This window comes from Rhamphochromis sp. 'chilingali' (genome assembly GCF_963969265.1).
Source record: "Rhamphochromis sp. 'chilingali' genome assembly, chromosome: 8".
In the NCBI taxonomy this organism is placed as follows: Eukaryota; Metazoa; Chordata; class Actinopteri; order Cichliformes; family Cichlidae; genus Rhamphochromis; species Rhamphochromis sp. 'chilingali'.
Window position 1 is genome coordinate 29,379,273 of NC_137935.1, and position 25,451 is coordinate 29,404,723.

Genomic DNA, 25,451 nt, shown 5'->3' on the forward strand with positions numbered 1-25,451 from the left:
GTGATGTACAGATTCACTGCAGGAGCAGGGAATGCAGATAGGAGTTCACCTTGAGCTGGAGTCCGGCAGTGCCACTCTGGACCTTTGGGATTACAAAAAAACATTTGCTGAAGAAGAACAGCTGAGGTTTCATCAGACTTGACAGGCTGCCAGATTCTTTAACTTTGGGATTACTGGTCCAGACTCCCAGCAGAAGGTCTCACTGCAGAGACAGAGGCCAGAATTCAAACAGGTTCTCATTTTGGAGACTCACCTTCTGTCCGCAAGCCGGACATCATACAGAAGAGGCTGTCGCATCCATTGATCAAACTGGATCCCCGCAAAGCCACCACCAAGCAGGTCCTGCACGCCAGGAAGCCTGAAGGCAGCCTGACCTTGGACCAGCTATCACCCGAACCCCTGCTGGCACCACCAGAAACGTCCGGCATGTCTCAGACCGGAGGACGGCTTCACAACAAAAAAGCTGGCATCCGGGCCGCCGTGATCCTCATCGGACTTCTTCACAAGTCTCGCAAAGTCAAGGAGAAGGAACGGGAGAGAGAGGAAAGCGAAGGGTGGGTGAAGTTTGTACATTAAGCAAGGGTGGCGTGCTGGGTAGGTAATTCTGTGGACAGGCGGGCAGTCCGCAGTGCAGTGTCAAGCTGGGTTTGTGTGGGAAAACTTTATTAAGTCTGTAATGTCTTTGTTATTCCAGAGCCACAGGGCACTTTGAGCTCTGTATGGTTGAGTGCAGTTTTATTATAGGTTCATTTTGTCAAGTGTGTCCTTGTGTGTGAGTGTGTTTTTAGCGTCTTGTTGACTGTGCTCACGCTTGTATCTGGGTCAGTTTGAATGACGGGAAGGAGAGAGAAAGGTTGTGAGGAGTTTAGGTGAACGGAGGTGTGCTCGGAGTGCTTTTCAAGAGGGGCTCCGAGAATAAAAGCTTCCCTGCAAAGGGAGAGGAACATGGACAAAAGGAGGTTGAGGTCTGGATATAGAAAGACTCTCTATATCCAGACCTTAGGAGTTACTGCTGTACACACACAAGCATTAGTGGGCACTTGTTGATGTCTGTTATATATCTGTCTCAATGCTTTAGCATGGGGGCAGCATAGGCACACATTTTTAGGCTGACAGGCTGAGGAGTTCAGTAGGTAAGCTGCACCACAATTTCATGCTTTCCTTTAAGAAAGGCTTTTGAAACCCTGCTTCCTTAAAAAAACGCCCATCCAAAAGCATCCCCATGTGTGTGGAGGGGGTTTCCCCACATGCTGTGTTGAAGACTGATCATCTTACTGCTAACACTACCTCGGTTGAGTGCAGTCAATAAGACCCCTGAGAATGTTCCACCTGCTAACAAAAAGTGTTTGAGGTTGTCTGGGTCGAGACCGCCCCCACCCCGGCAGAGGGGAGCTAACATCAGCAGCCGTGCTCCCGCAGTTTAACTGGAATCTGAAGAGATGGCTGGAGATTGGAGTTCGCCTGTTCAATATTGTCTTGGTGCAAGGTGTGTGTGTGTGTGTGTGTGTGTGTGTGTGTGTGTGTGTGTGTGTGTGTGTGAGTTTGCTTGTGTCAAAATTGGGGACTTCTGTCAGCTCACACACCAGTCAATTGGGGACACCTCTACCTTTGGGGACCAAAACCACCGTCCCCAATTAGATTTACCTCTAACAACGTTCAGCATGCTCTAAAACATATTTTAATCCAAAAATCTCACCTGTCCCCAAAAGTGATATTTTTTAGATTTTTTGTGTATGTGTATGACATTGCCCCCAAAAATTTTTGCAATCTGTGTATAACTCTATGTTGCCCCTAGTGGAAGTGTGTGAAATTGCAAGAATTTCCACTGTCCCCAAAAGTGACATATCTTGGATTTTTTTGTGTGTGTATTACCTCTCCCTAACCCTTATATTATTATAGTGTAAGATTTCTTTTAATATATTGATCTTTTTTGAAAATCTTATTCAACATTCTTCTGTATGAATGGTTTTATATAAACAAACATTTGTTCTCTTGACTAAATAATAGAAATCAGTAGACTATTTAGTAGATTATATTTTTAAAGGGTAAAGAAGACACTAGAAAATACAAAAGAGTCATATTTCACGTAATTATGATATAAATAGTTTTAATATTTTTTAAAGAATTATTTGGCATGATGTGAAGCAGATGCATGAAATAATGGAGCACTTTAGGTTCATATTTGCTTTCTGAACTGCAGCTTGACATAAATTACTCTAAATTCTTGATACTTTTAGTGCAAAATATTTAAGATGTTTCTTGAATTTCTGTTGGATGGTGCAGGGATCCAAAATTTGGTGAAACAGCTGAGCTAAATTTAAATTTCAATGTTAATACCTAAAAAGCATAAAAAGTCACAAGCATATGGCATAAAACTTAATTCTCACCAAAGTTTCTTTAAGAGCTGATCAAAAACTGTGTAAGACAATGGTCATTACATATGAATCATGACAGAAAAAAAATTATATCCTGGATACAAGTGGGAAAGATTAGCTTCTGTAGCATGGTTGACTGGGTCTTAGAGATATGTGCAGAGCTTGACTCAAGTCAAGTTCAAAGTCAGCTTTATTGTGAAAACCCACATGTACAGATGATACACAGGAATTTTAAATTGTAATGCTCCCACGGTCTACAGTGTACAGTGAAAACCTTAAAGATAAAAACAAAACAAAAGTCCTATGTACAACATAATACAATGAACACTAGTGTCATACAATCAGAGTGCTTTCGGGAAAGAGTTTGTGTGCAAGTGGGGGTGGGGCAGTAAGTCAAAGGGCGATGTTTAGAGTTTTGTATGTCTGTCGGGTGGGGGGGCTCAGAGGAAAGAGATGAATGCAGGTCTGGAGTTCGTGTGTGTGTGAGAGTGAAGAGGCACAGAGCAGGGACAGCCTAAAGATAGGGGAGGTGAGGTAAGACCTCTATGTCACCATAGGCCTTGATCGCAGCCATAGAGGTGTGTGCAAGCAGCAGCATGTAGAGCAGCTTTAAAGGTATGAAAAGTGATTAAAACTTTTTTAGTTTTTTATACCTATATCTTAAGGGTTCTGCTGACAAGTTTCAGCATTTTCTGTTTGAATGTAAGAAAGTTATTTAGTAATAACTGTTAATACTGGCTTGCTAGATGTGCCCTTGATGATTTGGGAAAAAAAAGATTCGAGCTAATTAGCCCGAAAAAGCTAGCCACATATAAGTTACACATTCAGAGCCGTCTTGGATTAAACATCAAGGGATGTTTGAATGAACCAAACATTCAATATTTTAGGGGATTTAATTTTTTTTATGCTTTTATGATTCTAAAATAATAAAGGATGTTTATTAGCATCCTTAAGTTTTTCATGTGCAAGCTAACAATGAGGATTATCTTGTTAATTAAGAGAGGCTAATGAAACGGAAAAAATAAATAAGCTTTATAAAGAGGAATATTATGCTATTTGTTTAATTTATTTATTTATTTATTATTCTGAAACAAAGAAACATAAATAAACTGCAGGATTTTGAATGTCCCCATTTAGGTTAAAGTGGAGTGTAGTTGTGTTAGAAACGTCCCCAAAAGTCATAAGAATATGGCATACTAGTGACTATAGTTGGATATAGTTTTGTATTTTTTTTTTTGATATCATGTCCCTATTTTCTGTATAAAACTATCCATGAAGTCAGAGAACAATTTATCAATGATTCCCACACTCAAGTAAGGGCTATGTTGTAAAATCCTTCATTATGTCTAAGATTTGAAAATATGGAACAAATACCAATCAGAATGAGGATTAAGATAAAGCAATCCATCCCCCACATCATTACACATACCTCAACATATGCATATGTTTAATAATCAGAGTTCATTGTATTTACCAGTTCCAGTTATTTACCAGTTATTGTATTTTTAAAAATAGTGTCATGTCCCTTTTTCAGTATAACTCCATGCATGAAGTTCGAGAACAATTTATCAATGATCCCCACACTCAAGTAAGGGTTATGTTTAAAAAAAAAACAACCCCTTCATTATGTCTAAGATTTAAAAAATACAGAACAAATACCTTAATATATGCGTGTGTTTAATAATCAGAGTTCATTGTATTTACCAGTTCCCTAAGGAAAGTTTCCCATTGAATGTCCCCATTTAGGTTAAAGAGGAGTGTATTTGTGTTAGAAACATCCCCAAAAGTCATAAGTATATGGCATACCTATGACTATAGTCGAAAATGTTTTTGTATTGTTTTTTAAAAATAGTGTCATGTCCCTTTTTCAGTATAACTCCATACATGAAGTTCGAGAACAATTTATCAGTGATCACCACACTCAAGAGTTATGTTGTAAAATCCTTCATTATGTCAAAGATATGAAAATATGGAACAAATACCAATCAGAAGGAGGATTAAGATAAAGTAATCCATCCCCCAAATCATTACACATACCTCAACATATGCATATGTTGAGGTATGTGTAATGAGTTCGTTGTATTTACCAGTTCCCTAAGGAAAGTTTCCCATTGAATGTCCCCATTTAGGTTAAAGCGGAGTGTATTTGTGTTAGAAACATCCCCAAAAGTCACAAGTATATGGCATTCTGATGACTATAGTTGGATATGCTTTGTATATTTTTAAAAAACAGTATCATGTCCCTTTTTCAGTATAAATCTATCCATGAAGTCTGTAAACAATTTATCAATGATCCCCACACTCAAGCAAGGGTTATGTTAAAAAAAAGAACAACCACTTCATTATGTCTACGATTTAAAAATACAGAACAAATACCAATCAGAATGAGGACTAAGATAAAGTAATCCATCCCCCAAATCATTACACATACCTCAACATATGCATATGTTTCATTATGAAACATATGCATATGTTGAGGTATGTGTAATGAGTTCGTTGTATTTGTGGCTCAAGAGTTGGGAGTTCGTCTTGTAATCGGAAGGTTGCCGGTTCGAGCCCTGGCTTGGACAGTCTCGGTCGTTGTGTCCTTGGGCAAGACACTTCACCCGTTGCCTACTGGTGGTGGTCAGAGGGCCCGGTGGCGCCAGTGTCCGGCAGCCTCGCCTCTGTCAGTGCGCCCCAGGGTGGCTGTGGCTACAATGTAGCTTGCCATCACCAGTGTGTGAATGGGTGGATGACTGGATATGTAAAGCGCTTTGGGGTCCTTAGGGACTAGTAAGGCGCTATATAAATACAGGCCATTTACCATTTACCAGTTCCCTAAGGAAAGTTTCTCATTGAATGTCCCCATTTAGGTTAAAGCGGAGTGTATTTGTGTTAGAAACGTCCCCAAAAGTCATAAGTATATGGCATTCTGATGACTATAGTTGGATATGCTTTGGGATTTTTTTAAAAGATGTTATCATGTTCCTTTTTTCTGTATAAATCTACCTATAAAGTCAACAAACAATTTATCAGTGATCTCCTCACTCAAGTAAGGGTTATTGTTGTAAAATCCTTCATTATGTCTAAGATTTGAAAATATGGAACAAATACCAATCAGAATGAGGACTAAGATAAAGCAATCCATCCCCCAAATCATTACACATATCTTAATATATGCAGATGTTTAATAATCAGAGTTCATTGTATTAACCAGTTCCCTAAGGAAAGTTTCCCATTGAATGTCCCCATTTAGGTTAAAGCGGAGTGTATTTGTGTTAGAAACATCCCCAAAAGTCATAAGCATATGGCATACCTATGACTATAGTCGGATATGTTTTTGTATTGTTTTTTAAAAATAGTGTCATGTCCCTTTTTCAGTATAACTCCATACATGAAGTTCGAGAACAATTTATCAGTGATCACCACACTCAAGAGTTATGTTGTAAAATCCTTCATTATGTCAAAGATATGAAAATATGGAACAAATACCAATCAGAAGGAGGATTAAGATAAAGTAATCCATCCCCCAAATCATTACACATACCTCAACATATGCATATGTTGAGGTATGTGTAATGAGTTCGTTGTATTTACCAGTTCCCTAAGGAAAGTTTCTCATTGAATGTCCCCATTTAGGTTAAAGCGGAGTGTATTTGTGTTAGAAACGTCCCCAAAAGTCAGAAGTTTATGGCATTCTAATGACTATAGTTGGATATGCTTTGCGATTTTTTAAAAAGATGTTATCATGTTCCTTTTTTCTGTATAAATCTACCTATAAAGTCAACAAACAATTTATCAGTGATCTCCTCACTCAAGTAAGGGTTATATTTGTAAAATCCTTCATTATGTCTAAGATTTGAAAATATGGAACAAATACCAATCAGAATGAGGACTAAGATAAAGCAATCCATCCCCCAAATCATTACACATATCTTAATATATGCAGATGTTTAATAATCAGAGTTCATTGTATTAACCAGTTCCCTAAGGAAAGTTTCCCATTGAATGTCCCCATTTAGGTTAAAGCGGAGTGTATTTGTGTTAGAAACGTCCCCAAAAGTCATAAGCATATGGCATACTAATGACTATAGTTGGATATGTTGCAGGATTTTTTTTCTAAAAATAGTATCATGTCCCTTTTTCAGTATAAATCTATCCATGAAGTCTGTAAACAATTTATCAATGATCCCCACACTCAAGCAAGGGTTATGTTAAAAAAAAGAACAACCCCTTCATTATGTCTAAGATTTAAAAATACAGAACAAATACCAATCAGAATGAGGACTAAGATAAAGAAATCAATCCGAAAAGTAGTTACACATACCTTAACATATGCATGTGTTTAATGATCAGAGTTCATTGTATTTACCAGTTCCCTAAGGAAAGTTTCCCACTGAATGTCCCCATTTAGGTTAAAGAGGAGTGTATTTGTTAGAAATATCCCCAAAAGTCATAAGTATACTGTACGGCATACCTATGACTATAGTCAGATATGTTTTTGTATTGTTTTTTACAAATAGTGTCATGTCCCTTTTTCAGTATAACTCAATAGATGAAGTTCGAGAACAATTTATCAGTGATCACCACACTCAAGAGTTATGTTGTAAAATCCTTCATTATGTCTAAGATTTGAAAATATGGAACAAATACCAATCAGAATGAGGACTAAGATAAAGCAATCCATCCGAAAAGTAGTTACACATACCTTAACATATGCATGTGTTTAATGATCAGAGTTCATTGTATTTACCAGTTCCCTAAGGAAAGTTTCCCACTGAATGTCCCCATTTAGGTTAAAGAGGAGTGTATTTGTTAGAAATATCCCCAAAAGTCATAAGTATACTGTACGGCATACCTATGACTATAGTCAGATATGTTTTTGTATTGTTTTTTACAAATAGTGTCATGTCCCTTTTTCAGTATAACTCAATAGATGAAGTTCGAGAACAATTTATCAGTGATCACCACACTCAAGAGTTATGTTGTAAAATCCTTCATTATGTCTAAGATTTGAAAATATGGAACAAATACCAATCAGAATGAGGACTAAGCTAAAGCAATCCATCCCCCAAATCATTTGTGTTAAAAACGTCCCCAAAAGTCATAAGCATATGGCATACTAATGACTATAGTTGGATATGCTTTGTAATTTTTTTAAAAATAGTATCATGTCCCTTTTGCAGTATAAATCTATCCATGAAGTCTGTAAACAATTTATCAATGATCCCCACAGTCAAGCAAGGGTTATGTTTTCATTATGAAACATATGCATATGTTGAGGTATGTGTAATGAGTTCGTTGTATTTACCAGTTCCCTAAGGAAAGTTTCTCATTGAATGTCCCCATTTAGGTTAAAGCGGAGTGTATTTGTGTTAGAAACGTCCCCAAAAGTCATAAGTATATGGCATTCTGATGACTATAGTTGGATATGCTTTGGGATTTTTTAAAAGATGTTATCATGTTCCTTTTTTCTGTATAAATCTACCTATAAAGTCAACAAACAATTTATCAGTGATCTCCTCACTCAAGTAAGGGTTATTGTTGTAAAATCCTTCATTATGTCTAAGATTTGAAAATATGGAACAAATACCAATCAGAATGAGGACTAAGATAAAGCAATCCATCCCCCAAATCATTACACATATCTTAATATATGCAGATGTTTAATAATCAGAGTTCATTGTATTAACCAGTTCCCTAAGGAAAGTTTCCCACTGAATGTCCCCATTTAGGTTAAAGCGGAGTGTATTTGTGTTAGAAACGTCCCCAAAAGTCATAAGCATATGGCATAGACTATAGTTGGATATGTTGCGGGATTTTTTTTCTAAAAATAGTATCATGTCCCTTTTTCAGTATAAATCTATCCATGAAGTCTGTAAACAATTTATCAATGATCCCCACACTCAAGCAAGGGTTATGTTAAAAAAAAGAACAACCCCTTCATTATGTCTAAGATTTAAAAATACAGAACAAATACCAATCAGAATGAGGACTAAGATAAAGAAATCGATCTGAAAAGTAGTTACACATACCTTAACATGTGCATGTGTTTAATGATCAGAGTTCATTGTATTTACCAGTTCCCTAAGGAAAGTTTCCCACTGAATGTCCCCATTTAGGTTAAAGAGGAGTGTATTTGTGTTAGAAACATCCCCAAAAGTCATAAGTATACTGTACGGCATACCTATGACTATAGTCAGATATGTTTTTGTATTGTTTTTTACAAATAGTGTCATGTCCCTTTTTCAGTATAACTCAATACATGAAGTTCGAGAACAATTTATCAGTGATCACCACACTCAAGAGTTATGTTGTAAAATCCTTCATTATGTCAAAGATATGAAAATATGGAACAGTTACCAATCAGAATGAGGACTAAGATAAAGCAATCCATCCCCCAAATCATTACACATAGCTTAATATATGCAGATGTTTAATAATCCGAGTTCGTTGTATTAACCAGTTCCCTAAGGAAAGTTTCCCATTGAATGTCCCCATTTAGGTTAAAGAGGAGTGTATTTGTGTTAGAAACGTCCCCAAAAGTCATAAGCATATGGCATACTAATGACTATAGTTGGATATGTTGCAGGATTTTTTTTCTAAAAATAGTATCATGTCCCTTTTTCAGTATAAATCTATCCATGAAGTCTGTAAACAATTTATCAATGATCCCCACACTCAAGCAAGGGTTATGTTAAAAGAAAGAACAACCCCTTCATATTGTCTAAGATTTAAAAATACAGAACAAATACCAATCAGAATGAGGACTAAGATAAAGAAATCAATCCGAAAAGTAGTTACACATACCTTAACATATGCATGTGTTTAATGATCAGAGTTCATTGTATTTACCAGTTCCCTAAGGAAAGTTTCCCACTGAATGTCCCCATTTAGGTTAAAGAGGAGTGTATTTGTGTTAGAAACATCCCCAAAAGTCATAAGTATACTGTACGGCATACCTATGACTATAGTCAGATATGTTTTTGTATTGTTTTTTACAAATAGTGTCATGTCCCTTTTTCAGTATAACTCAATAGATGAAGTTCGAGAACAATTTATCAGTGATCACCACACTCAAGAGTTATGTTGTAAAATCCTTCATTATGTCTAAGATTTGAAAATATGGAACAAATACCAATCAGAATGAGGACTAAGATAAAGCAATCCATCCCCCAAATCATTTGTGTTAAAAACGTCCCCAAAAGTCATAAGCATATGGCATACTAATGACTATAGTTGGATATGCTTTGTAATTTTTTTAAAAATAGTATCATGTCCCTTTTGCAGTATAAATCTATCCATGAAGTCTGTAAACAATTTATCAATGATCCCCACAGTCAAGCAAGGGTTATGTTTTCATTATGAAACATATGCATATGTTGAGGTATGTGTAATGAGTTCGTTGTATTTACCAGTTCCCTAAGGAAAGTTTCTCATTGAATGTCCCCATTTAGGTTAAAGCGGAGTGTATTTGTGTTAGAAACGTCCCCAAAAGTCATAAGTATATGGCATTCTGATGACTATAGTTGGATATGCTTTGGGATTTTTTAAAAGATGTTATCATGTTCCTTTTTTCTGTATAAATCTACCTATAAAGTCAACAAACAATTTATCAGTGATCTCCTCACTCAAGTAAGGGTTATTGTTGTAAAATCCTTCATTATGTCTAAGATTTGAAAATATGGAACAAATACCAATCAGAATGAGGACTAAGATAAAGCAATTCATCCCCCAAATCATTACACATATCTTAATATATGCAGATGTTTAATAATCCAAGTTCATTGTATTAACCAGTTCCCTAAGGAAAGTTTCCCATTGAATGTCCCCATTTAGGTTAAAGAGGAGTGTATTTGTGTTAGAAACGTCCCCAAAAGTCATAAGCATATGGCATACTAATGACTATAGTTGGATATGTTGCGGGATTTTTTTTCTAAAAATAGTATCATGTCCCTTTTTCAGTATAAATCTATCCATGAAGTCTGTAAACAATTTATCAATGATCCCCACACTCTAGCAAGGGTTATGTTAAAAAAAAGAACAACCCCTTCATATTGTCTAAGATTTAAAAATACAGAACAAATACCAATCAGAATGAGGACTAAGATAAAGAAATCAATCCGAAAAGTAGTTACACATACCTTAACATATGCATGTGTTTAATGATCAGAGTTCATTGTATTTACCAGTTCCCTAAGGAAAGTTTCCCACTGAATGTCCCCATTTAGGTTAAAGAGGAGTGTATTTGTGTTAGAAACATCCCCAAAAGTCATAAGTATACTGTACGGCATACCTATGACTATAGTCAGATATGTTTTTGTATTGTTTTTTACAAATAGTGTCATGTCCCTTTTTCAGTATAACTCAATAGATGAAGTTCGAGAACAATTTATCAGTGATCACCACACTCAAGAGTTATGTTGTAAAATCCTTCATTATGTCTAAGATTTGAAAATATGGAACAAATACCAATCAGAATGAGGACTAAGATAAAGCAATCCATCCGAAAAGTAGTTACACATACCTTAACATATGCATGTGTTTAATGATCAGAGTTCATTGTATTTACCAGTTCCCTAAGGAAAGTTTCCCACTGAATGTCCCCATTTAGGTTAAAGAGGAGTGTATTTGTTAGAAATATCCCCAAAAGTCATAAGTATACTGTACGGCATACCTATGACTATAGTCAGATATGTTTTTGTATTGTTTTTTACAAATAGTGTCATGTCCCTTTTTCAGTATAACTCAATAGATGAAGTTCGAGAACAATTTATCAGTGATCACCACACTCAAGAGTTATGTTGTAAAATCCTTCATTATGTCTAAGATTTGAAAATATGGAACAAATACCAATCAGAATGAGGACTAAGCTAAAGCAATCCATCCCCCAAATCATTTGTGTTAAAAACGTCCCCAAAAGTCATAAGCATATGGCATACTAATGACTATAGTTGGATATGCTTTGTAATTTTTTTAAAAATAGTATCATGTCCCTTTTGCAGTATAAATCTATCCATGAAGTCTGTAAACAATTTATCAATGATCCCCACAGTCAAGCAAGGGTTATGTTTTCATTATGAAACATATGCATATGTTGAGGTATGTGTAATGAGTTCGTTGTATTTACCAGTTCCCTAAGGAAAGTTTCTCATTGAATGTCCCCATTTAGGTTAAAGCGGAGTGTATTTGTGTTAGAAACGTCCCCAAAAGTCATAAGTATATGGCATTCTGATGACTATAGTTGGATATGCTTTGGGATTTTTTAAAAGATGTTATCATGTTCCTTTTTTCTGTATAAATCTACCTATAAAGTCAACAAACAATTTATCAGTGATCTCCTCACTCAAGTAAGGGTTATTGTTGTAAAATCCTTCATTATGTCTAAGATTTGAAAATATGGAACAAATACCAATCAGAATGAGGACTAAGATAAAGCAATCCATCCCCCAAATCATTACACATATCTTAATATATGCAGATGTTTAATAATCCGAGTTCATTGTATTTACCAGTTCCCTAAGGAAAGTTTCCCATTGAATGTCCCCATTTAGGTTAAAGAGGAGTGTATTTGTGTTAGAAACGTCCCCAAAAGTCATAAGCATATGGCATACTAATGACTATAGTTGGATATGTTGCAGGATTTTTTTTCTAAAAATAGTATCATGTCCCTTTTTCAGTATAAATCTATCCATGAAGTCTGTAAACAATTTATCAATGATCCCCACACTCAAGCAAGGGTTATGTTAAAAGAAAGAACAACCCCTTCATATTGTCTAAGATTTAAAAATACAGAACAAATACCAATCAGAATGAGGACTAAGATAAAGAAATCAATCCGAAAAGTAGTTACACATACCTTAACATATGCATGTGTTTAATGATCAGAGTTCATTGTATTTACCAGTTCCCTAAGGAAAGTTTCCCACTGAATGTCCCCATTTAGGTTAAAGAGGAGTGTATTTGTGTTAGAAACATCCCCAAAAGTCATAAGTATACTGTACGGCATACCTATGACTATAGTCAGATATGTTTTTGTATTGTTTTTTACAAATAGTGTCATGTCCCTTTTTCAGTATAACTCAATAGATGAAGTTCGAGAACAATTTATCAGTGATCACCACACTCAAGAGTTATGTTGTAAAATCCTTCATTATGTCTAAGATTTGAAAATATGGAACAAATACCAATCAGAATGAGGACTAAGATAAAGCAATCCATCCGAAAAGTAGTTACACATACCTTAACATATGCATGTGTTTAATGATCAGAGTTCATTGTATTTACCAGTTCCCTAAGGAAAGTTTCCCACTGAATGTCCCCATTTAGGTTAAAGAGGAGTGTATTTGTTAGAAATATCCCCAAAAGTCATAAGTATACTGTACGGCATACCTATGACTATAGTCAGATATGTTTTTGTATTGTTTTTTACAAATAGTGTCATGTCCCTTTTTCAGTATAACTCAATAGATGAAGTTCGAGAACAATTTATCAGTGATCACCACACTCAAGAGTTATGTTGTAAAATCCTTCATTATGTCTAAGATTTGAAAATATGGAACAAATACCAATCAGAATGAGGACTAAGCTAAAGCAATCCATCCCCCAAATCATTTGTGTTAAAAACGTCCCCAAAAGTCATAAGCATATGGCATACTAATGACTATAGTTGGATATGCTTTGTAATTTTTTTAAAAATAGTATCATGTCCCTTTTGCAGTATAAATCTATCCATGAAGTCTGTAAACAATTTATCAATGATCCCCACAGTCAAGCAAGGGTTATGTTTTCATTATGAAACATATGCATATGTTGAGGTATGTGTAATGAGTTCGTTGTATTTACCAGTTCCCTAAGGAAAGTTTCTCATTGAATGTCCCCATTTAGGTTAAAGCGGAGTGTATTTGTGTTAGAAACGTCCCCAAAAGTCATAAGTATATGGCATTCTGATGACTATAGTTGGATATGCTTTGGGATTTTTTAAAAGATGTTATCATGTTCCTTTTTTCTGTATAAATCTACCTATAAAGTCAACAAACAATTTATCAGTGATCTCCTCACTCAAGTAAGGGTTATTGTTGTAAAATCCTTCATTATGTCTAAGATTTGAAAATATGGAACAAATACCAATCAGAATGAGGACTAAGATAAAGCAATCCATCCCCCAAATCATTACACATATCTTAATATATGCAGATGTTTAATAATCCGAGTTCATTGTATTAACCAGTTCCCTAAGGAAAGTTTCCCATTGAATGTCCCCATTTAGGTTAAAGAGGAGTGTATTTGTGTTAGAAACGTCCCCAAAAGTCATAAGCATATGGCATACTAATGACTATAGTTGGATATGTTGCAGGATTTTTTTTCTAAAAATAGTATCATGTCCCTTTTTCAGTATAAATCTATCCATGAAGTCTGTAAACAATTTATCAATGATCCCCACACTCAAGCAAGGGTTATGTTAAAAGAAAGAACAACCCCTTCATATTGTCTAAGATTTAAAAATACAGAACAAATACCAATCAGAATGAGGACTAAGATAAAGAAATCAATCCGAAAAGTAGTTACACATACCTTAACATATGCATGTGTTTAATGATCAGAGTTCATTGTATTTACCAGTTCCCTAAGGAAAGTTTCCCACTGAATGTCCCCATTTAGGTTAAAGAGGAGTGTATTTGTGTTAGAAACATCCCCAAAAGTCATAAGTATACTGTACGGCATACCTATGACTATAGTCAGATATGTTTTTGTATTGTTTTTTACAAATAGTGTCATGTCCCTTTTTCAGTATAACTCAATAGATGAAGTTCGAGAACAATTTATCAGTGATCACCACACTCAAGAGTTATGTTGTAAAATCCTTCATTATGTCTAAGATTTGAAAATATGGAACAAATACCAATCAGAATGAGGACTAAGATAAAGCAATCCATCCCCCAAATCATTTGTGTTAAAAACGTCCCCAAAAGTCATAAGCATATGGCATACTAATGACTATAGTTGGATATGCTTTGTAATTTTTTTAAAAATAGTATCATGTCCCTTTTGCAGTATAAATCTATCCATGAAGTCTGTAAACAATTTATCAATGATCCCCACAGTCAAGCAAGGGTTATGTTTTCATTATGAAACATATGCATATGTTGAGGTATGTGTAATGAGTTCGTTGTATTTACCAGTTCCCTAAGGAAAGTTTCTCATTGAATGTCCCCATTTAGGTTAAAGCGGAGTGTATTTGTGTTAGAAACGTCCCCAAAAGTCATAAGTATATGGCATTCTGATGACTATAGTTGGATATGCTTTGGGATTTTTTAAAAGATGTTATCATGTTCCTTTTTTCTGTATAAATCTACCTATAAAGTCAACAAACAATTTATCAGTGATCTCCTCACTCAAGTAAGGGTTATTGTTGTAAAATCCTTCATTATGTCTAAGATTTGAAAATATGGAACAAATACCAATCAGAATGAGGACTAAGATAAAGCAATTCATCCCCCAAATCATTACACATATCTTAATATATGCAGATGTTTAATAATCCAAGTTCATTGTATTAACCAGTTCCCTAAGGAAAGTTTCCCATTGAATGTCCCCATTTAGGTTAAAGCGGAGTGTATTTGTGTTAGAAACATCCCCAAAAGTCATAAGCATATGGCATACTAATGACTATAGTTGGATATGTTGCGGGATTTTTTTTCTAAAAATAGTATCATGTCCCTTTTTCAGTATAAATCTATCCATGAAGTCTGTAAACAATTTATCAATGATCCCCACACTCTAGCAAGGGTTATGTTAAAAAAAAGAACAACCCCTTCATATTGTCTAAGATTTAAAAATACAGAACAAATACCAATCAGAATGAGGACTAAGATAAAGAAATCAATCCGAAAAGTAGTTACACATACCTTAACATATGCATGTGTTTAATGATCAGAGTTCATTGTATTTACCAGTTCCCTAAGGAAAGTTTCCCACTGAATGTCCCCATTTAGGTTAAAGAGGAGTGTATTTGTGTTAGAAACATCCCCAAAAGTCATAAGTATACTGTACGGCATACCTATGACTATAGTCAGATATGTTTTTGTATTGTTTTTTACAAATAGTGTCATGTCCCTTTTTCAGTATAACTCAATAGATGAAGTTCGAGAACAATTTATCAGTGATCACCACACTCAAGAGTTATGTTGTAAAATCCTTCATTATGTCTAAGATTTGAAAATATGGAACAAATACCAATCAGAATGAGGACTAAGATAAAGCAATCCATCCCCCAAATCATTTGTGTTAAAAACGTCCCCAAAAGTCATAAGCATATGGCATACTAATGACTATAGTTGGATATGCTTTGTAATTTTTTTAAAAATAGTATCATGTCCCTTTTGCAGTATAAATCTATCCATGAAGTCTGTAAACAATTTATCAATGATCCCCACAGTCAAGCAAGGGTTATGTTTTCATTATGAAACATATGCATATGTTGAGGTATGTGTAATGAGTTCGTTGTATTTACCAGTTCCCTAAGGAAAGTTTCTCATTGAATGTCCCCATTTAGGTTAAAGCGGAGTGTATTTGTGTTAGAAACGTCCCCAAAAGTCATAAGTATATGGCATTCTGATGACTATAGTTGGATATGCTTTGGGATTTTTTAAAAGATGTTATCATGTTCCTTTTTTCTGTATAAATCTACCTATAAAGTCAACAAACAATTTATCAGTGATCTCCTCACTCAAGTAAGGGTTATTGTTGTAAAATCCTTCATTATGTCTAAGATTTGAAAATATGGAACAAATACCAATCAGAATGAGGACTAAGATAAAGCAATCCATCCCCCAAATCATTACACATATCTTAATATATGCAGATGTTTAATAATCCGAGTTCATTGTATTAACCAGTTCCCTAAGGAAAGTTTCCCATTGAATGTCCCCATTTAGGTTAAAGAGGAGTGTATTTGTGTTAGAAACATCCCCAAAAGTCATAAGTATATGGCATACCTATGACTATAGTCGGATATGTTTTTGTATTGTTTTTTAAAAATAGTGTCATGTCCCTTTTTCAGTATAACTCCATACATGAAGTTCGAGAACAATTTATCAGTGATCACCACACTCAAGAGTTATGTTGTAAAATCCTTCATTATGTCAAAGATATGAAAATATGGAACAAATACCAATCAGAAGGAGGATTAAGATAAAGTAATCCATCCCCCAAATCATTACACATACCTCAACATATGCATATGTTTCATTATGAAACATATGCATATGTTGAGGTATGTGTAATGAGTTCGTTGTATTTACCAGTTCCCTAAGGAAAGTTTCTCATTGAATGTCCCCATTTAGGTTAAAGCGGAGTGTATTTGTGTTAGAAACGTCCCCAAAAGTCAGAAGTTTATGGCATTCTAATGACTATAGTTGGATATGCTTTGGGATTTTTTTAAAAGATGTTATCATGTTCCTTTTTTCTGTATAAATCTACCTATAAAGTCAACAAACAATTTATCAGTGATCTCCTCACTCAAGTAAGGGTTATATTTGTAAAATCCTTCATTATGTCTAAGATTTGAAAATATGGAACAAATACCAATCAGAATGAGGACTAAGATAAAGCAATCCATCCCCCAAATCATTACACATATCTTAATATATGCAGATGTTTAATAATCAGAGTTCATTGTATTAACCAGTTCCCTAAGGAAAGTTTCCCATTGAATGTCCCCATTTAGGTTAAAGCGGAGTGTATTTGTGTTAGAAACGTCCCCAAAAGTCATAAGCATATGGCATAGACTATAGTTGGATATGTTGCGGGATTTTTTTTCTAAAAATAGTATCATGTCCCTTTTTCAGTATAAATCTATCCATGAAGTCTGTAAACAATTTATCAATGATCCCCACACTCAAGCAAGGGTTATGTTAAAAAAAAGAACAACCCCTTCATTATGTCTAAGATTTAAAAATACAGAACAAATACCAATCAGAATGAGGACTAAGATAAAGAAATCAATCCGAAAAGTAGTTACACATACCTTAACATATGCATGTGTTTAATAATCAGAGTTTATTGTATTAACCAGTTTCCTAAGGAAAGTTTCCCATTGAATGTCCCCATTTACGTTAAAGCGGAGTGTTTTTGTGTTAGAAACGTCCCCAAAAGTCATAAGAGTCAGGTATACCAATAACTATTGTTGCATATGTTTTTGCAATTTTTAAATGGAGGTATATTTCTGTATTTAGTATTAATGTACCCTTGAGATCAGTGACAAAACCGTTAATGGTCACTGATCGTTAATGACGATCAGTTAATGATCACTGTACTCTGGTACTATATCAATTCAATTTCATTTATGTATATCCTTTTGATTGTCCTCATTCAGGTTAACGCAGTGCATTTTTGTTAGAAATGTCCCCGGAAGTCATAAGAGTCATCTTCTTTGGCAGTTTTTAATTGTCGCTTGTCTATTTGTTATTCATGTTAAATCTACTCGTAACATCAGTGAAAACTAAAATTAAGATATCCATTCTAAAATCGTACAGCTTGTCTTATCACTCACAGATCTTTAATACTGTACTTATTGGTGCCCTGATGTAAAGGATATTTTGATTGCTTCTAATGTAGGTTAAAGTAGTGTGTTTATTAATAATTAAATTAAATCTTTTATGATAGGTTTGGATAGTTTCTGAAAATCAAATGAACTCTTGGTAATTGTGTTCAAATTATCTGTGTTAACAATTCATAGGTGAAATTAGAAATTTCTTTTAGTTTAAATAGAATATAAAAACTAGTTTAACTGTCTAATGTTTGCCTATTTAACTTATGTTTATCTACTCAAGACTAACCAAGCTGAAGCAGCATCATGAGAAATGCCTGAAATGTAAAAAAAAATTGATCTGCAAAATCCAGATTCCTCAAGCAATGAGATTGAGTCTCTTCTGTCAGGTATGGAGCCAACAAAAACACAATAGAACAAGAAAACGGATCAAGATGAAGACAGGGGACCAGGGACTTCTTCCCAGTGAACATATTTGGAAGCAAAGTTCTTGCCTTACAATTTGCTGGTAACAAACACTCAATAGTACAGATGATTTTTTTTTATCCAAGTTTCTCTGCATTAATGATGTGCATATAAACTCCCAAAACAACACAGTAGTAATAAATGCAGTCAAAAATTTAAATTGTTCTGTGGCCGAGACATTGGACATAGTTTTGATTTCTTCAAGATAAATAGAGACCTTAATTATTGTTTAGATTATTGTTAGATTGGGTAGTTAACATTACATTGTACTTTGAAGGAATTGCCTTTAAGGGAAGTATGGTCCCCAAAACTGACATAAAATAACTTGTGTATGTGTGTATTGCTGAAGACCCCGAATGGAAGTAAGGTCCCCAAAAGTGGCATAAAATAGTTTGTGTATGTGTGTGTCGCCGAAGACCCCAAATGGAAGTAAGGTCCCCAAAAGTGGCATAAAATAGTTTTTTTTATCTGTGTATCGCTGAAGACCCCAAAGGGGACATTAAACATTCCAAGTCCCCAATGGGAAGGTAAAAATACTGTCTGGACAAAAGTTGCTTAAAATTAAAATCTCAAGTGATTTTTTATTTCTGTGGTCTTGGAGGAGTAAAACTGAGTTGCCAGCTTGCTTCTAAACCATACAGAAAGTGGTGTCCCCAAAGGGGGGGAGTTAAGATATGCGACCCCAAACGGGACTTAAGCGAGTATGTGTGTGTGTGTGTGTGTGTGTGTGTGTGTGTGTGTGTAAAGATCAGATATGCAGCACAAGATGCACTTTGCTATTTTGTTGTAATAGTCTGGCCCAAAATAGGCTGTATTAAAATAGACTGTACTCTGCAAATGCTTCAAAAGTTTGTGACCTCTCTCTCCCGCTCTCTCTCACTCACTGTAATTTAGTTTAACATTAAGTATAAAATTAACTCTGAGCAGCAAGACTGGATTAGCAAAAATGCAAATCTGGCCTCAGAAATCCTGGACACAGAAATTGTAATGTTATTTAGACTATTATCTAATAATGATATGATAAGTGGTGGGGTTCCTATACACAATGACTCCAACAGTTATATTTTTGCCCCAAGGGATCTTTCATTGATCAGTCCAGCCATGCCTGGAGTAATGATTGCCTGCACTGTTACACAGATATACACAGGCAAGCGCACAAATACACTTTTGTTTTCATTTGTTTTTGCACATTTCTCATGTGCTTCCAAAATGATTTATGATTTTGATTCTGTGTTGGGTTTTTCTTTTGCCCTTTAGCCAAATGAAAACAGTAAAACCATATCTGGACAGTGGAAATAGCCGCAAGCCACAACACAGTCCCACTGCTAGTACTTCCATTACTGTGACTGTGTCACATAATGATCTAGGCACAATTGCCAACAATTTTTAAGGTGTCTTATTCCAAGTGTTGGTTATTACGTGCATGATTGCATCCATTCAGACTTCTCATACTACTATTTCTCTCAGCTGTACTTGAGCCATTGTAATTTCAGTGGCCTTAAAGCAAGGATGTTCTAACTATTAATACAAGGAAAAGTGAAAATATAAAAAAGGTGACTGATTACTGTTATTAGAGCTGAACATTTCTAACTACATAATAATAGGTGAGATTGCTTAGGCTGCTGGAAAAGAGTAACTTATTGGGGATTTTTTTACATTTACACTGCTTCACTCTTCAGCAAAGAATTAAAAGTACATATATATATTTGATCCAGTTTTCTAATTTTCATTAATACAACACATATGAAAAGAGCTTGTGCTCTATGCCTGTCTCCAAAGCATTTCTTTATTTCTGCTCTTATAGAGTCATTCTCTGTACTTGGTCCCCATTAAGCTGAACAGCATGAGTTCTGCTGCTTGTATTTGAATATTTATTTTACTGGCGATACATTAATGTCCTTTACAGCTCATTTATCGCTAGCTGCACACCTGCTTTGTATTTGTGTGTACATGTTTGTGTACGCACTGTCCGTCCCAGTGAACCCTCATATGCATCATTCAAGCTATTGAAAACACTTATAATACAAACTGATGTGCAGTTCTGGTGAAATTTCCCCAGTGCTCCAGTCTGTTCGTATGTGTCTGTGTGTCTGTGTTAGTATGAGCAACAGCATCATGCGTGATGCTAGAGTGCTTATTTAGGCCTAATCCATAATCACAGTATGCGGCTTCCTGTTCAAACTGTGTTGCCCCCTCTAACACAATTGAAAATATATACACTGTGCCTGTCTATATGTTGATATATTTACTCAAAATGCTTTTTCTGATGATTAAAAATGCATGCAGAGGTTCACTGTGTATAACTTATTCACTGATAATCAATAATTACTACTGTCTATAACTACAAGTATGTCTTTCCTGCAGATATTTTTCTCTTGGGGTTTTCTAAAGGTGCAAAGGAAAACTTTATTTTGCATCTACTATTCAAATCTTTCAAGGATGTTAAAAATTCTCTTGCATATTTCAGTTTACAAGGTTAGCCTGACTCATCACAGTAACCTTAGCATCTTCCTGTCATTTGTGCTTCTTTATTAGCACTTTATCTGGCAAATCTGTTTTATTTTCATCTGTAAGTAAATTAAAGCAAGTCTCTTAAAAGTTGTTACCTGTAAAATCATTATTACTGTGGGAAAAATCTTCATGTATGGTCAAATGTATTGGGCCACACCTCTTAATCTTTCAATTCAAGCGTTTGTAGTCCCACTGCCACAGGTGTGTAAAATCACACTCTTAGCTATGTGGCCTGCTTTTACAAATAAGTATTTTCATGAAATGTCTTTCCTCCTACTCTACATATTCCACAATCAACTGGAAGTGATTAAAAGTGGTTTTCAGAAATATACTTAAATATGCTTACATACATATCTAATAATACGCTTAGTATTATTACAAAGGTGACGTCTGGGAACAACAGCAACTCTGTCATGAAATGCCAGAACATGTAAAGTTACACTGCAGGTTCACCGAGTGCCTAAAAGTCTGCAACGCTCTGCTGATTGACTAACTGCAGAGCTCCAAACTTTCTCTGGCATTAACATCAGCAGAAGAACTGTGTACCAGGAGCTTCATGTATGGATTTGCATGGCCAAGCAGTTCCTATAGGAGTAATGTGTAATGTGTTGTTTATATAGTGTACAGGTATCATTGATTTTGACATACTGTACTACACTAACAGTAACAGCAAATTAACACTGTCAGATTTGATTTCAACACTATTAAAGTGTCTACATGGGTCCACACCAGAGCGTGTTAATATAACTCTTTTTGGAGTGTTAACTCTGATTTAGTGTTAAATACTAAATCTGTCTAAAGCTGACAATGTAACACTTATTAACACTAAGTGTTAAGAGTTTATATATCAACTCTGATAGAGTATTTTATTTTAACTATATATGAGTTATTTTCTAATCATTCTAAAAATTGTAATTTTTACTTTTCTGAACTTTTAGAAATTCCTTGGGAAACAAACATTTATTAAAAAGAGGCAATGTTTTTCTGAAAAACATTTATTTTTGAACTGTGCACCACAATTTCAAAACATTTTCTAAAACATGTAACAATATGGAACAATGTACATGCTCTCGCTTTCATTAGAATATTGTTTATCAAAGGGTCTGACGTAGGTAAGCTGGTCAAAGCAAATAACGGCAATACAATATGCACGTCCTCCATTCATCACTTTGTTTAACTTTAACATACTCCTGCACTCCCCCATATTCCACCTCTGCAAGCAGGTGGAAATTCAAAAATTAAATGAGTTATGCAGTAATTAATTGCACAAATAGTCTGGTAAACAATTGCAACACTGTAAAAAAAATAATAATTTTGAGCCTAACTTGTGTAAATTATTTTCCCAAAATACAATCCTAGATACGAATCCATTGCCCATATTTAAACACAATATTCTACCCAGAACACGTTTGTTAAAATGGTGCTCTCTTAAACAACTGAAGAACACAGACAATAGTTAATGCCGAAATAAATTTAAAACCTGTCTTTTTAATTTTTACCTAAATCATATGCTCAAAACTCTGAAGGGATCTAAATGTTAGCCTAGAACCCAGTCAGCATATCTGCTACTGCCGTTTGCTAGATAGTTTTCAGGCTTCATGTAGCGCCATAATTTTATGCCAACAGTTCACAGACTAAAAATTGTTTTAGGTGTATTTGAGTTAGCAAAAAATTGGACTGAATATTCATATGCAAGCTTTTTTTTAAGGCTATAGTATTTGCCCGCAAACAATAAATTCCAGCGAGCTAAAACAGATGCTATCTCCGAGCAACGTGGCTAATGCCTTACACACTTTTGTCTCAACTCAAAGGAGCCACAGAAGTAAAAAGCTAATAATAATGACTAAAACAATCTCAGAAAAAAATGACTTACCAAGTGTGGCAAACAACTCTGGAGAGCAACATGCTCTGAAATGGCTTTGCTTCAGCTTTGGTTGGAACCTGTGATGCTGGGGGCGGAGCCTGTGAATTTACACTATAAGTGTCATAACCCCTTTAGGGGGTCAAGAGTTAACATTTCCATTGTAACACCTCCAGAGTTGATATCGAAACACTAATTTTTAACACTTGATTTTAACTAATATTATTTTCAGAGTTACATTAAAATAGTCTGACTCTACTTTGAGTAAAATTAACTCTACTTTTGCGTGAAGTCTGCTAACACCAAAACATTTAACACTTTTGAATTTGCTGTGAATTCGCTGAGAACGTCAAGTCTAGTGAGGTGATCGAGAGCGCCTTCCGAGCCCTCAGCGCTGAAAACAAACCCTACTTCACTAAAGAGGAGCTCTACCAGAACCTGACTAAAGAGCAGGCAGACTACTGTCTGTCACACATGAAGCCCTACCTCGACAGCAAGGGCCGCGAGCTGCCGTCAGCTTTCGACTTTGTCGAATTCACTCGCTCGCTCTTTGTCAACTGATCCTTTCCCTTAAAATCCAGAGAAGTTAGAGGGTTGCCTTTGATTTTATGTACATTAGTAATATACAGTTTTTAATATGTGAGAATTAATGTTGTTTTTGGTAGATTTTGATGCCAAGCTCGTGGTTTCCTGTTTGTTTCCACCTCCCTTGGAAAGTTATGCCAAAAAGCTGCAGTTTCCTGTTTAGTCTTCTGCACAAAGTTATATTGTACTATTAATATTTTCATCTGATTCTAAACAAGAAAGCAAATACGCATACTTCTCAAAATGTCAGGCTACTCCTTTGTCTACGAAAAGGGTAATACATGCACATTGATTCCAACACAATTATTAAAAATGACAATTCAGCCCCAGTTGGATCGTTCTCATGTCAAAATGTCAGGCTGGTAAGCTCCTTAAACAACAGGTATGGATAACCATCTAATCTGCACAGGGTCTTAAACAACTGAGAGAAATTCAACAATAAAAGCCTAGTCAATCATTACTCTAGTCTTATCATTCCTCATAAACCTTCATCTGCATCTCAGATTCCTTCTAGTTTAAACTGTTGATTCAGCCAGCATATCAGAGTGGCTGGAAACACTCTCCCTCAAAAATCCAGTCTCTTTACAGATCCTCACAAGGTTTTTCTCACCTTACATATATTATTTATAATAACAACTGTCACAGGAATGATGAGGACAGACACACAACAAAATGTGCTGATGAGTCGGTTATTAGTCAGCCCACAAGGACTGGGTGGAATAAGATTGCCGGCCTGTGGAGGAGGATTTTGTGTCGTGGCGCAACAAGTTCTACATTCTGTCCAATCTTGCAGAAAGTAAGGACACGAGTACTGATTCCACTCAGCTGTCTTCTGCGAAGCAGCTGAAACAGTCACTATACTTAGGCCTTGGTGTTGGAAGGAATTGTTTTAAGATCACCAAGGTTTCTCAAACAGCAACCCTTCATTCTTTTATCCTTCAACGGTTTGACGTGTACTTCTTTACAGGGACAGCCAAGACCAGACTGTTTTTTAGCATAATAAAAGGCAGTAGGTAGGGTCAGTCAAGGACACTTAGAACAAGTAGGTCCATAAATTAACCATGAAAGTCTTTCCTTCAGATTCATTCTCGAGAGAAGCTGGGAGGGGGTAGGGGTGTCATTTTCAGGATGAGCACGAACATTTTAAACATTTTCATATACATTTACCTCCTGACCTCTAAGTCTAGGAGGTTTCACATGTGCCAGATTTGTGTTTTAAAATGGTTTTATTGCCGTTGCTTCTGTTGCCATCGCCACTGTTTTTAATAATTTGTTATGGTCTTGCAGTTTTCTGTGATTATCCCAGATGTACGACTTGTTTCGGTGTATTAAACCCTTGTATTTCCCTTTGGACTCAGAAGGTTTAATTTGATTTGAAGTATCTCAACACTTGTTGTCCCTTAAGAGAAAATCTCATCAAACACTGCTGAGTGGCCGGGATCCTTCTGTTTGAGGGTCCTTGATATGGACAGCAAAAACTAACTTAAGAGCTGTGTCTCTTTGAAGAGCATGATACACTTTAAAATGGCTATGTTGCTGTTTAACAAGCATCCTGTATTGTCTCATCAAGTCTAGCTGTGTCCTGCAGGGCCATGTGGTGGTTGAAGATTTTTATGATAGAGCAAAATAAATCATGCTATCAGTTGGTAACAGATTACAAACATCATGAAAAACCTTCCTGGTTTCCCAGTGAAAACCCAGTTTGCAAACCAGTAAGCCAGAAGAAGAAAATTAGAGATACCCCTACACAAAACACAAGACATCTCAAAAACCAGATGACGCAGAAGGATTTTTTACACCTAAAGGTCACATTAAATGTTTCCAAAACTCCTGTATTTCCTGTTGCTCCACCTGGCAAGCTTCCTCTTTTTGTGCAACACTTATAAAGTATACAATAATAAAGTAGGATTACTCCCTTAAAAAAACAAAAATGTAGTTTTTGAAAAAACAAAAACATTTTCAGAGAAGGATACACAAGAGCAGGTAGCCCATTTAGACAGTTACCAATTTTGCTCACTGAAATTTCTACATGGCAGCTACTATTAGCCCTTACACTCCCTGACTACTTTTCTAGATAAACCCATACCTGATCAGCCAATCACGGGGCAGCAACTCAGTCTAT

At 35.4% G+C, this 25,451-nt stretch overlaps 1 protein-coding gene across 4 annotated transcripts in view; it reads left to right on the top strand.

Moving 5' to 3' along the window:
• The window catches only part of rap1gap2a (RAP1 GTPase activating protein 2a), a gene marked incomplete at its 5' end in the record, with an annotated part of 112,025 nt that overhangs the window by 49,394 nt on the left and 37,180 nt on the right, over positions 1-25,451 (top strand). The window contains one exon of one of the 4 annotated variants that reach the window (XM_080888281.1): positions 7-554. The exons of the other annotated variants lie outside the window; for them this stretch is intronic. Within the exon in view, the coding sequence (XP_080744407.1) occupies positions 427-554 (128 nt within the window). Of the gene's footprint in view, positions 1-6; positions 555-25,451 lie in introns of those variants that run through there. 4 annotated transcript variants of the gene reach the window in all.